Source organism: Salmo salar, chromosome 17 (genome assembly GCF_965601325.2).
Source record: "Salmo salar chromosome 17, fSalSal1, whole genome shotgun sequence".
Classification (NCBI taxonomy): domain Eukaryota; kingdom Metazoa; phylum Chordata; class Actinopteri; order Salmoniformes; family Salmonidae; genus Salmo; species Salmo salar.
The window spans coordinates 79,604,683-79,617,380 of NC_138307.1; the positions used below are offsets into that span (position 1 = coordinate 79,604,683).

The 12,698-nt window shown below is 46.2% G+C and overlaps 1 protein-coding gene across 3 annotated transcripts in view; it reads left to right on the forward strand.

Moving 5' to 3' along the window:
- Positions 1–3,533: 3,533 nt before the first annotated feature.
- The window catches only part of LOC106597592 (CCR4-NOT transcription complex subunit 2), a 75,719-nt gene continuing 66,554 nt past the window's right edge, over positions 3,534–12,698 (forward strand). For 2 of the 3 annotated variants that reach the window (XM_082964233.1, XM_082964230.1), the window contains exon 1: positions 3,534–3,656. In XM_082964233.1, the coding sequence (XP_082820359.1) occupies positions 3,549–3,656 (108 nt within the window). In that variant the 5' untranslated portion in view covers positions 3,534–3,548. Of the gene's footprint in view, positions 3,657–3,693; positions 4,015–12,698 lie in introns of those variants that run through there. The other variant, XM_082964231.1, reaches the window with a different exon arrangement.

Genomic DNA, 12,698 nt, shown 5'->3' on the forward strand with positions numbered 1-12,698 from the left:
GCGATGAGAAGAAGAGGAAGTAGAATAGGAGTGCAGTCTGGGAGGATGCTTGTGACAGTTCATCGGTTCCACTTCCATGTACCACTGTGGGACACAGGACTATGTAACTCACAAGTCCTGCTGAGCGCTGCTTCTTTAACATTCTGTACTGCGTTGGAAAAAAGAAAGTCACAAAGAATATTTTGGATATCTATATGCTCTCTCTCCAGTATTTCTTACTTTGCCAATATACTGATATACAGTGCCTTCGGAAAGTATTCAGACCCCTTGACTTTTTCCACATTTTGTTACGTTACAGCCTTATTCTAAAATGGATTAAATAAAATAAAAAATCCTCAGTAATGTACACACAATTCCCCATAATGACATCACAATACACCATAATGACATCACAATACACCATAATGACATAGAGAAAACAGGTTGTTAGAAATGTTTGCAAATGTATTAAAAATAAATAAAAAAACACCTTATTTACATAAGTATTCAGACTCTTTGCTATGAGACTCGAAATTGAGCTCAGGTGCATCGTGTTTCCATTGATCATCCTTGAGATGTTTCTACAACTTCATTGGAGTCCACCTGTGGTAAATTAAATTGATTGGACATGATTTGGAAAGGCAAACACCAGTCTAAATAAGGTCCCACAGTTGACAGTGCATGTCAGAGCAAAAACCAAGCCATGAGGTCGATTTGATTTGATGGAATTGTCCGTAAAGCTCCAAGACAGGATTGTGTCATAGGCACAGATCTGGGGAAGGGTACTAAACATTTCTGCAGTATTGAAGTTCCCCAAGAACACAGTGGCCTCCATCATTCTTAAATGGAAGACGTTTGGAACCACCTAGACTCTTTCTAAAGCTGGCCGCAAATGGGGGAGAAGGGCCTTGGTCAAGGAGGTGACCAAGGACCCGATGGTCACTCTGACAGAGATCTAGAGTTCCTCTGTGGAGATGGGAGAACCTTCCAGAAGGACAACCATCTCTGCAGTACTCCACCAATCAGGCCTTTATGGTAAAGAGGCCAGACCGAAGCCACTCCTCAGTAACATACACATGACCGCCTGCTTGGGAGTTTTCCAAAAGCCACCTAAAGACTCTTAGACCATGAGAAACAAGATTCTCTGGTGTTATGAAACCAAGATTGAACTCTTTGGCCTGAATGCCAAGCGTCACGTCTGGAGGAAACCTGGCACCATCCCTACGGTGAAGCATGGTGGTGGCAGCAACATGCTGTGGGGATGTTTTTCAGCGGCAGGGACTTGGAGACTAGTCAGGATCGAGGCAAAGATGAATGGAGCAAAGTACAGTGAGATCCTTGATGAAAACCTGCTCCAAAGCGCTCAGGACCTCAGACTGGGGCGAAGGTTCACCTTCCAACAGGACAACGACCCTAAGCCCACAGCCAAGACTGCGCAGGAGTGGCTTCGGGACAAGTCTCTGAATGTCCTTGAGTGTCCCAGCCAGAGCCTGGAAATGAACCCGATTGAACATCTCTGGAGAGACCTGAAAATAGCTGTGCAGTGACGCTACCCATCCAACCTGACAGAGCTTGAGAGGATCTGCAGAGAACGGATGAATTTGCTGCACCTCATCTTAACTTCACAACAATTAGCGTGGGTTAATTTTCTCACATTGGTTGCTGTCTCTCTCTAAGCTGCGTTCAATGTGATAGGTTAGGAAGCCTGTGACTGACAGTTCGCTAATCAGACAGATAGCTCGGCTGCTCTACCTCCCTCCCTCCCTCCCTCCCTCCTCACAGTGGAATCCACCACTTCAAGAGCTCAAGCCAACGCAGCCATGTTTAAAAATAAATACATTAATTAATAACTGTGTCTTCATTCAGCCTTGTAGAATGGAATCATTAGTCATATCTAGTTAATTACCCTGCTCCACTGTCTGTTCTGAGTGGCCATATTTGTTTTTTAAGACAATGTTCATGTACCCATACTCAGATGTTGCTGAAGCCAGATTTTACACAACGCCTGGATAGATATTTAACCTATCAGCTAACCACATATGTTAGAGCCATCTGGTGCCTGACAGCACAGTCGATGACGTGGCACGCAACCATTGGTTGATGCATGCAACGTCTGAGCAGGGGAACGCGACCAATGAAAGTTCCTTTTAGGTGACCGTTGGAACCAGGTGGCAGGTTCTGGCAGGTACTCATCATGCTCACGTTTTATTCATGCTGAATGGGTTGGCTCTGGCAGAATGCATTATATACACCTGGACTAGCTTCAGTTAACACACTCTCTTCCTTTTCAGTTAGTCCCTTATCGCTCCTGTCACTGGCCCATTGAGACCTGTCTTGGTCTGGAGGAGAAGAGAGGATATCTAGCTATTGTAGAGCTGCCCGAACAGAAAGCTATAGGTCAACCGAAGCATAGTCTGGTTAACATCAACAGACGACCTGACCATTGAGAAACAACAACAACACAATGGCCAGATGAATTCAATTAGATATAGACTCTAGTTCCACCTAGGGAACAAAGATGTTGGCCTAAACATGCAAGAGGTGTGAATGAATGATGCAAAGTGAAAGTGGGCAACTGTCTGATATTCATTTCCCAGGGTATGCTGATGCTACAGTAACTGTACGCTCAGCATGCTGAATGAACAGATCTATAGTAGTTCACTTCCTTACCAACAGGGGGAAGTCAACAGAAGCATGAGCAGCAACCAGCAGGTGTCTCCATCTTTTGTGTATAAAAATAAATTGTGCCATAATCAATAAATGACACTAGACATGTAGAAATGCAACTGATCTCCATATTACATTGAAACATATGTGAGATTCATCATGCATTATTTACTGTGACCTTGTATTACCCATAAAAGCGGAAAAAGAAGATTGAATTAAATATTTGTTGCGGTATATGTAATGTTCTGTGCAGAAGAGGTTGAGTTATGAGTGAGTGAACTGGAGCAGTTATAACACTAGCTCATCTATTAACATCTCTTGTTGCCTCAAAAGAGCATGATCTTTTATTTATAACCTGAAAACTGTCAGGTTAAAAGACGATAAACCCTGAATGGTGGCTATCTGTCAAAGAAAACAGACAATACATACAAAATGGTTGGGCATCTTGCACATTGAAGTTAGTTTTATCATTTCAATATAATTTTAAACTATATTCCAAAATGTGATGGATTGGGACAGTGTCTCCATATCATCATCATCACAATCATCAAAATCATCGTCACTTTTTAGCCCATGACCCCTGCAACTGAGAATGAATTGCAATTAGCAAACTATCAAATTGTTCACTTACATGTGTATAATTTTGGCTGCAACAAATGACAAAACAGTGATGTTCTGTGATGAAAGGTGGGGTGATGAAAAAAATGATTTACATTTAATGTCACATTTCTAATGCCATTTCATAGGCTACGTCACAATTCACGTCTTCGATGTCTATATAGATCATGCTCGGTCACGTAACATGTTTCACGGTCTGTTTAGAGAAGAAAATGAAGCGAGGGAGACGATTCTACGGTGGCAACAGTCGCAGAAAGAGCATCCACCCAGCACGGCAACAGGAGATGGCTCTGGAGGTAGAGGCAGGGTCAGAGGGGAAAGGCTGTATTCCCAGCATCCTCGATGTTAGAGTACACCGCCATCTTGGATCTGCGAGAAGAGAAATTAATGCGGTGAGTTTTTTCTCTGTTTTTTCCTTTAAAAATATCCACGATGCTCCACCAGGGACGCGTTGCATGTCGAACCGGCATGATTTTGGCACCCAGCGACGCCGGTTTGGTGGAAATTGGGCGAGTGGTCGCGGTGTAATCCGACCTTTTGCCTATCGTTTTGGGTTTTTGTCTGGGGCTGTACAAATTGAGAGCGACAGAGAACCAAGACAGGCCCAATCCGCACAACAGCCCTCCCCCTTTGCTGTAGTCAAATAGTTATCCCAAGGTTTGAACATTGAGTCCTACTGATGTCTTGTCAGCCAGCCGGCCAGCTAGTTAGCTGATTTATCCCGTTTTTATGGAGGTGATTTCATTACAGGTATAGTTAAGTAACCGTTTTCAATGAGCTATTCAAGGTAAACTAGCTAGCGCGTATTTTGGTTAGCTTGTTAGCTCTGCTTAGCGAACAGCTAACGTTACAATGTTCACTGACCTAACTATTGCGAATCGCATCAAACATCCACATATATCTGGGCTGTACATTTGGTTATTGTCGCATATCATGATGATTTGGTTGTGTTCAGCTAACGTTACCGTATCAATAAAATGCTTCTCTAACTTGTCAACGTTACCTCTTTTGGTGTTTGTTATGGTTCTATGTCTAATTTAGTTCTGGGGCTTCTAGTTAGCCGACTTTGCTAATCCGTACAACCGAAGTGTTCATTCATCCAACTTTATCTAGCCAGTGAATTAACTACTTTCAAGTTGCCCAGTTCGCTATCGAGTGGAACGGAATCAAACTTCAGCTTTAACGCATCGTGTTCCATTGAATGGTTGCCAGTTACGCCTGGCTAGTTGCATGAGTTGTTAGCCAACGTAGCCTACTGGTACTTCTGACAACACAGTAGCTATTTAAGGCAACTTCCAAGCCACGTAGTTAGCTACTCAACACACAATACCTAAACGATAATATCATGATTTCCCCATGCCGTCAGTTCATTCAGTAGTCTCTAGGATCAGAGTACAAAGCATTAGCCTGTGTTGTCCTTGGTCTGGAGAGACATGACTTTTCAGGAGTAGCTACATGCTGTGGTATTACATGATGGTGTAGCTAAAGGAATAAGACTCATGACTGTCTGTTTCAAAGGTCTGTTACAAGGTCTACCAGCTATGTATCTGCATTGACACTCAGGGAAAGGTCATGTTTTGGTTGCAGGTAGTGATTTGGAGCTCTTGACTGAAATGAAATGGCTATTAGAAAGAATATACCTACTCTAAATTAGCAAACATTTCTTAAACCCAACTGTGTTTCTGTCCAGGACTTCCAGCTGTGGATTTAATGCATTTAGGCCCCATTGTTTTGATATTCCAGTGAACACTAGTCTATTTGTTATGTATTTGGGTTGGTTGAGTCAGTCAGTGAATCTGGAATTTAGCAAAGTGAAGACTGACAGCAATCAGAATGGTGATTGATGTGAAGGTGACACAGCCCCTGACCTCAGGTGACTCTGTCTGATTTCCTCAGTGTTATCGCTAATTACAAATTAATAATTGTTTTTAGATAGGGTTAAATGAAATTATTCATGCCTAGAAGGATTCAATGTATGTATTTTTTTTAATGCCTTTTTAGGTCTTTGTTTCTCTGATGAACTACTGCTTTTTCCATCATTGTCCCTTTGGAAGATTGTGTCTTTAATGACCAGAATGCACTTTATTAATAAATCAAGTCTTATTTTTTTATTGTGTTAATCAATTCAGCCTTCTCTAAAGTAGGCTGTATGTTTCTAATTCTGCTTGGCCTGTCCACTTACTGTTTATTTTGATTGGCGTGAGGAGTGTGGCTTCATCTCTTTGAATCCAGAACATTTGTTGTCACCCACTGCTGGTAATAGCCTACATTTTAACAGTGCACTAACAGTCCCCAACATTTGTCATTAGTGTAGTCCCAGATTGTGTGTGCGTGCCCTGGCTGTGTAGTGTACAAATGCTGTGGAAGCAGAGGGGTCAGCAGCCACATATTGTTGTTCTGTCTTCAGCAACTCTAGTTCAGATGGAGTTGGATCATACATGTTTCTATTAAAACACAAGCTAGTCAACAGCCCTTGTTGTCATTACTACTGCCAAAGAACATGCAGTACCAAGGAGAGATCCAATGGGTCTTCAAGTGTCCACATTCAAGACAAATGTAAGGATACTGTAAACAGATAAGCTGCACATCTGATGTGGAAGCCAGGCAGATGTTACTTGAAATATTTTGTAAGTATTAAAAGCCCCTAAGCTATAGCCAAGGTCTATGGGTTTGGGATGGATCCTCAGCCTAGCATCATACCTGGCTCAGTAGTTAAAACAGTTGCTGAACCACATCAATGTGAACTGCTTCAGAGGAGTCAAACCAAAGAGCTGTGCAGGCAGCAACAGAAGAACAGGTGTGCCAGGCCCAGGCTGTTTGATCTGCCGTAACAGACAGACGGTGTGATTCAGGTCTTTTTAGTGAATCAGTGATGCGTATTAAGAAAAAAGTTGCACATATTGGCCAAAATCCCCTCTGGAAACGCTGGAAGTAGGATAACCCGTGTTTAGTGGTGGTACTGCTGGGTGGTGGGGGCGGCGGTACTGCTGGGTGGTGGGGGCGGCGGTACTGCTGGGTGGTGGGGGCGGCGGTACTGCTGGGTGGTGGGGGCGGCGGTACTGCTGGGTGGTGGTGGGGGCGGCGGTGCTGGCTGTGAGGGTGGTGGGGGCGGCGGTGCTGGCTGTGGGGGAGGCGGTGCTGGCTGTGAGGTTGGTGGGGGAGGCGGTGCTGGCTGTGAGGTTGGTGGGGGAGGATTAAGTGTATTTGTTTAGATATACAGTGCATTCAGAAAGTATTCAGACCCCTGGACCTTATCCACATTTTGTTACATTACAGCCTTATTCTAAAATGTATACAGTACCAGTCAAAAGTTTGGACACACTACTTATTCCAGGGTTTTTCTTTATTTTGTTTTTACTATTTTCTACATTGTAGAATAATAGTGAAGACATCAAAACTATGAAATAACACATATGGAATCATGTAGTAACCAAAAAAGTGTTAAACAAATCAACATATATTTGACATTCTTCAAAGTAGCCACCCTTTGCCTTGATGACAGCTTTGCACACACTTGGCATTCTCTTAACCTGCTTCATGAGGTAGTCACCTGGAATACATTTCAATTAACAGGTGTGCCTTGCTAAAAGTAAATTTGTGGAAATTGTTTCCTTATTGCCTTTGAGCCAATCAGTTGTGTTGTGACAAGGTAAGGGGGTATACAGAAGATAGCCCTATTTGGTAAAAGAACAGCTCAAATAAGCAAAGAGAACACATCTCAACATCAACTGTTCAGAGGAGACAGCGTGAATCAGGCCTTAATGGTCGAATTGCTGCAAAAAAACAGTACTGAGGGACACCAATAATAAGAGACTTGCTTGGGCCAAGAAACATGAGCAATGGATATTAAACTGTGGAAATCTGTCCTTTGGTCTGTTGAGTCCAAATTTGAGATTTAAACAGGGCAATGACCCAACACATAGCCAGGCAGTCTAAGGGCTATTTGACCAAGAGGGAGAGTGATGGAGTGCTGCATCAGATGACCTGGCCTCCACAATTACCCAACCTCAACCCAATTGAGATGGTTTGGGATGAGTTAGACCACAGAGTTAAGGAAAAGCAGCCAACAAGTGCTCAGAATATGAGGGAACTCCAAGACTGTTGGAAAATCATTCCAGGTTAAGCTGGTTGAGAGAATGCCAAGAGTTTCCAAAGCTGTCATCAATGCAAATGTTGGCTTCTTTGAAGAATCTCAAATGGAAGATATATTTTGTTTTGTTTAACACTTTGATGCCAGCGGAATGCTACCTGTCCGACTGCATAGTGCCAACTGTAAAGTTTGGTGGAGGAATAATGATCTGAGGCTGTTTTTCATGTTTCGGGCTTGACCCTTTAGTTCCAGTGAAGGGAAATCTTAATACTGCAGCATACAATGACATTCTAGACAATTCTGTGCTTCCAACTTTGTGGCAACAGTTTGGGGAAGGCTCTTTCCTGTTTCAGCATGACAATTCCCCCGCGTACAAAGCGAGGTCCATAAAGAAATGCTTTGTCGAGATCGATGTGGAAGAACTTGACTGGCCTGCATAGAGTCCTGACCTCAACCCCATCGAACACCTTTGGGATGAATTGGAACGCCGATTGGAGGCTATGCCTAATCGCCCAACATCAGTGCCCGACCTCACTAATGCTCTTGTGGCTGAATGGAAGCAAGTCCCCCACAGCAATGTTCCAACATCTAGTGGAAAGCCTTCCCAGAAGAGTGGAGGCTGTTATAGCAGCAATGTTCCAACATCTAGTGGAAAGCCTTCCCAGAAGAGTGGAGGCTGTTATAGCAGCGAAGGGAATGAGATGTTCGACTTGCAGGTGTCCACATACTTTTGTTCATATCCACCTCTTGGGGCTGGAGGTAAAACTAAATATATTACCAGAAAATATTCAATCACAGGACTCCTAATCAACATCAACCAGAAAGGAACAATACAACTGAATACTGTAGAATAGTATTGCTTGTTGTAGCAGCATCACCTCTGTGCAGTGCCATAAACAAGGGCTGTATGGTACACTACCATTGTTAGTGTGTCAATCAACCAGCAGCACTTGTCTTGAGCTGCCTCCCTGGCAGGAGCTATGCTTCAGTGAGCTCTGAACCAAGGCCTCCTGTCACACAGCCAAATGGGTCCATTTAACCAGACCCTGTATAGGTGTCATAGTCATCAGTGTCAATGAGACACAGAGCGGGGCGCGTCGGGACAGAGCGGGGCGCGTCGGGACAGAGCGGGGCGCGTCGGGACAGAGCGGGGCGCGTCGGGACAGAGCGGGGCGCGTCGGGACAGAGCGGGGCGCGTCGGGACAGAGCGGGGCGCGTCGGGACAGAGCGGGGCACGACGGGACAGGACAGAGCGGGCATGACAGAGCTGGACAGAGCGGGGCACGACGGGACAGAGCGGAGCACGGCGGGACAGAGCGGAGCACGGCGGGACAGAGCGGAGCACGGCGGGACAGGGCAGGGCACGGCGGGGCAGGGCAGGGCACGGCGGGGCAGGGCAGGGCACGGCGGGGCAGGGCAGGGCACGGCGGGACAGCGCGGCACAGGGCAGGGCACGGCGGGACAGGGCAGGGCACGGCGGGACAGGGCGGGGCAGGGCAGAGCAGGACAGCGCAGAGCAGGGCACGGCGGGACAGGGCGGGGCAGGGCACGGCGGGACAGGGCGGGGCAGGGCGGGGCAGGGCACGGCGGGACAGGGCGGGGCGGGACATGGCAGAGCAGGGCACGGCAGGACAGCGCAGAGCAGGGCAGGACAGGACAGCTTAGAGCAGGGCACGGCAGGACAGAGCAGGGCAGCCTAAAGGAAGGTGTCCTCTATACTAGTGTGGAGTAGATGATGGGGGAGAGAGGGACAGAGAAGACATTCTGGTGTAAAGTAGTCTTCAGGTTGTCCTCCTTTCTGTAGTGGAATAGATGGAGAGTTCATTCTGCTCTCACACCAGATTCACCACACCATTTCATACTGCTCTCACACCAGATTCACCACACCATTTCATTCTGCTCTCGCACCAGATTCACCACACCATTTCATACTGCGCTCGCACCAGATTCACCACACCATTTCATTCTGCGCTCGCACCAGATTCACCACACCATTTCATTCTGCGCTCGCACCAGATTCACCACACCATTTCATTCTGCGCTCGCACCAGATTCACCACACCATTTCATTCTGCGCTCGCACCAGATTCACCACACCATTTCATTCTGCGCTCGCACCAGATTCACCACACCATTTCATTCTGCGCTCGCACCAGATTCACCACACCATTTCATTCTGCGCTCGCACCAGATTCACCACACCATTTCATTCTGCGCTCGCACCAGATTCACCACACCATTTCACACTGTGCTCGCACCAGATTCACCACACCATTTCACACTGTGCTCGCACCAGATTCACCACACCATTTCACACTGCACTCGCACCAGATTCACCACACCATTTCACACTGCTCTCGCACCAGATTCACCACACCATTTCATACTGCGCTCGCACCAGATTCACCACACCATTTCACACTCCTCTCGCACCAGATTCACCACTCCTGTGTTGCCTACAGAACTAGAATGTAGGGTTGTCAGGATACCACTATCGCTCGCCATCCTCAGAGGAAATAAAACATGGAGCCGACTCTGTTTCCTGAGGAAAACAGTCCTAACGTTGAAAGGGGAGACCTAGTCAGTTGAGGAAAACAGTCCTAACGCTGAAAGGGGAGACCTAGTCAGTTGAGGAAAACAGTCCTAACGTTGAAAGGGGAGACCTAGTCAGTTGATGAAAACAGTCCTAACGTTGAAAGGGGAGTCCTAGTCAGTTGAGGAAAACAGTCGTAACGCTGAAAGGGGAGACCTAGTCAGTTGAGGAAAACAGTCCTAACGCTGAAAGGGGAGACCTAGTCAGTTGAGGAAAACAGTCGTAACGCTGAAAGGGGAGACCTAGTCAGTTGAGGAAAACAGTCCTAACGCTGAAAGGGGAGACCTAGTCAGTTGTACAACTGAAATGTGTCTTCCTCATTTAACCCTCTGAATCAGAGGCTGCCTTAATCCACGTCGTCGCTGCCCGGGGAACAGTTGTTGTTGGAACGGCATATTATTTCCACTGAGCCGGCTCGTGGATTCTAACCAGCGACCTTTCGGTTACTGGCCCAACGCTCTTAACCGCTAGGCTACCTGCCTCCCCGTGACGAGCACCCTTTATGGTGTCACCCAGAATCACCTTGGTTTTCTTTCTGCCGTGGAAGATCATTGTTGTGCCACGGTGCTGGTACTTGTCACAACCCTACTAGAATGAGATGCTATTTCTATGGTGTAGTGGCCTATGCATCGCTTTGTTCTTCTGTTTCTATCTCTTAACAATAGAGATGACTACACTACTGACTACACTACTGCCTTCCCTGTCTTAACTACTCTCTCTAAAACCCCTCTGGAAGTCTCTGACTACACTACTGCCTTCCCTGTCTTAACTACTCTCTCTAAAACCCCTCTGGAAGTCTCTGACTACACTACTGCCTTCCCTGTCTTAACTACTCTCTCTAAAACCCCTCTGGAAGTCTCTGACTACACTACTGCCTTCCCTGTCTTAACTACTCTCTCTAAAACCCCTCTGGAAGTCCCTGACTACACTACTGCCTTCCCTGTCTTAACTACTCTCTCTAAAACCCCTCTGGAAGTCTCTGACTACACTACTGCCTTCCCTGTCTTAACTACTCTCTCTAAAACCCCTCTGGAAGTCTCTGACTACACTACTGCCTTCCCTGTCTTAACTACTCTCTCTAAAACCCCTCTGGAAGTCTCTGACTACACTACTGCCTTCCCTGTCTTAACTACTCTCTCTAAAACCCCTCTGGAAGTCTCTGACTACACTACTGCCTTCCCTGTCTTAACTACTCTCTCTAAAACCCCTCTGGAAGTCTCTGACTACACTACTGCCTTCCCTGTCTTAACTACTCTCTCTAAAACCCCTCTGGAAGTCTCTGACTACACTACTGCCTTCCCTGTCTTAACTACTCTCTCTAAAACCCCTCTGGAAGTCTCTGACTACACTACTGCCTTCCCTGTCTTAACTACTCTCTCTAAAACCCCTCTGGAAGTCTCTGACTACACTACTGCCTTCCCTGTCTTAACTACTCTCTCTAAAACCCCTCTGGAAGTCTCTGACTACACTACTGCCTCCCTGTCTTAACTACTCTCTCTAAAACCCCTCTGGAAGTCTCTGACTACACTACTGCCTCCCTGTCTTAACTACTCTCTCTAAAACCCCTCTGGAAGTCTCTGAAGACTTGATGAATACTTCCATGGTGGTTAATCTGTTGCCAGAAGGCAGCTTGCCCAGAGCACTCCTTTTTAGCCTGGCCAGCATTGTTCCAGAGGTGGGATATCTGACCACGTAGTCTGAAGACTGAATAACTCATTTGTTATTAATGAAGGGGTTTCATGTGATGTTGGCCTGTCCTCTAGTTCGGGGATAGTTATCTTCACATATGGAGGGCCTGGGACTTGATCTAGCCTGTCTTCATTTGTAGAGCAGTTCAGTCAGGTCAGACATATTCTGTGTCCCAAATGGCTCCCTATAAAGTGCACTAGTTTCTTTACCGGAGTCATATGGGCTTGGTCTAAACTAGTTGTCTAGGGAATAGGGGATGTTCCCAGGAAGACGGGCAGAGGTTAGGGGACTGCTCAGTGTTCTGTCCTCTCCAGTTACATGGCCCTGGCCTAGTCTGTCTGTTCATTCTGTCTGTCTGTTCATTCTGTCTGTCTGTTCATTCTGTCTGTCTGTTCATTCTGTCTGTCTGTTCATTCTGTCTGTTCATTCTGTCTGTCTGTTCATTCTGTCTGTCTGTTCATTCTGTCTGTCTGTTCATTCTGTCTGTCTGTTCAGTCTGTCTGTCTGTTCAGTCTGTCTGTCTGTTCAGTCTGTCTGTCTGTTCAGTCTGTCTGTCTAGTCTGTCTGTCTGTTCAGTCTGTTCAGTCTGTTCAGTCTGTTCAGTCTGTTCAGTCTGTTCAGTCTGTTCAGTCTGTCTGTTCAGTCTGTTCAGTCTGTCTGTTCAGTCTGTCTGTTCAGTCTGTTCAGTCTGTTCAGTCTGTTCTGTCTGTTCTGTCTGTTCAGTCTGTCCAGTCTGTCTGTCTGTTCAGTCTGTCTGTCTGTCTGTCTGTTCAGTCTGTCTGTCTGTTCAGTCTGTCTGTCTGTTCAGTCTGTTCAGTCTGTCTGTCTGTTCAGTCTGTCTGTCTGTTCAGTCTGTCTGTCTGTTCAGTCTGTTCAGTCTGTCTGTCTGTTCAGTCTGTTCAGTCTGTCTGTCTGTTCAGTCTGTTCAGTCTGTCTGTCTGTTCAGTCTGTTCAGTCTGTCTGTCTGTTCAGTCTGTTCAGTCTGTCTGTCTGTTCAGTCTGTTCAGTCTGTCTGTCTGTTCAGTCTGTTCAGTCTGTCTGTCTGTTCAGTCTGTTCAGTCT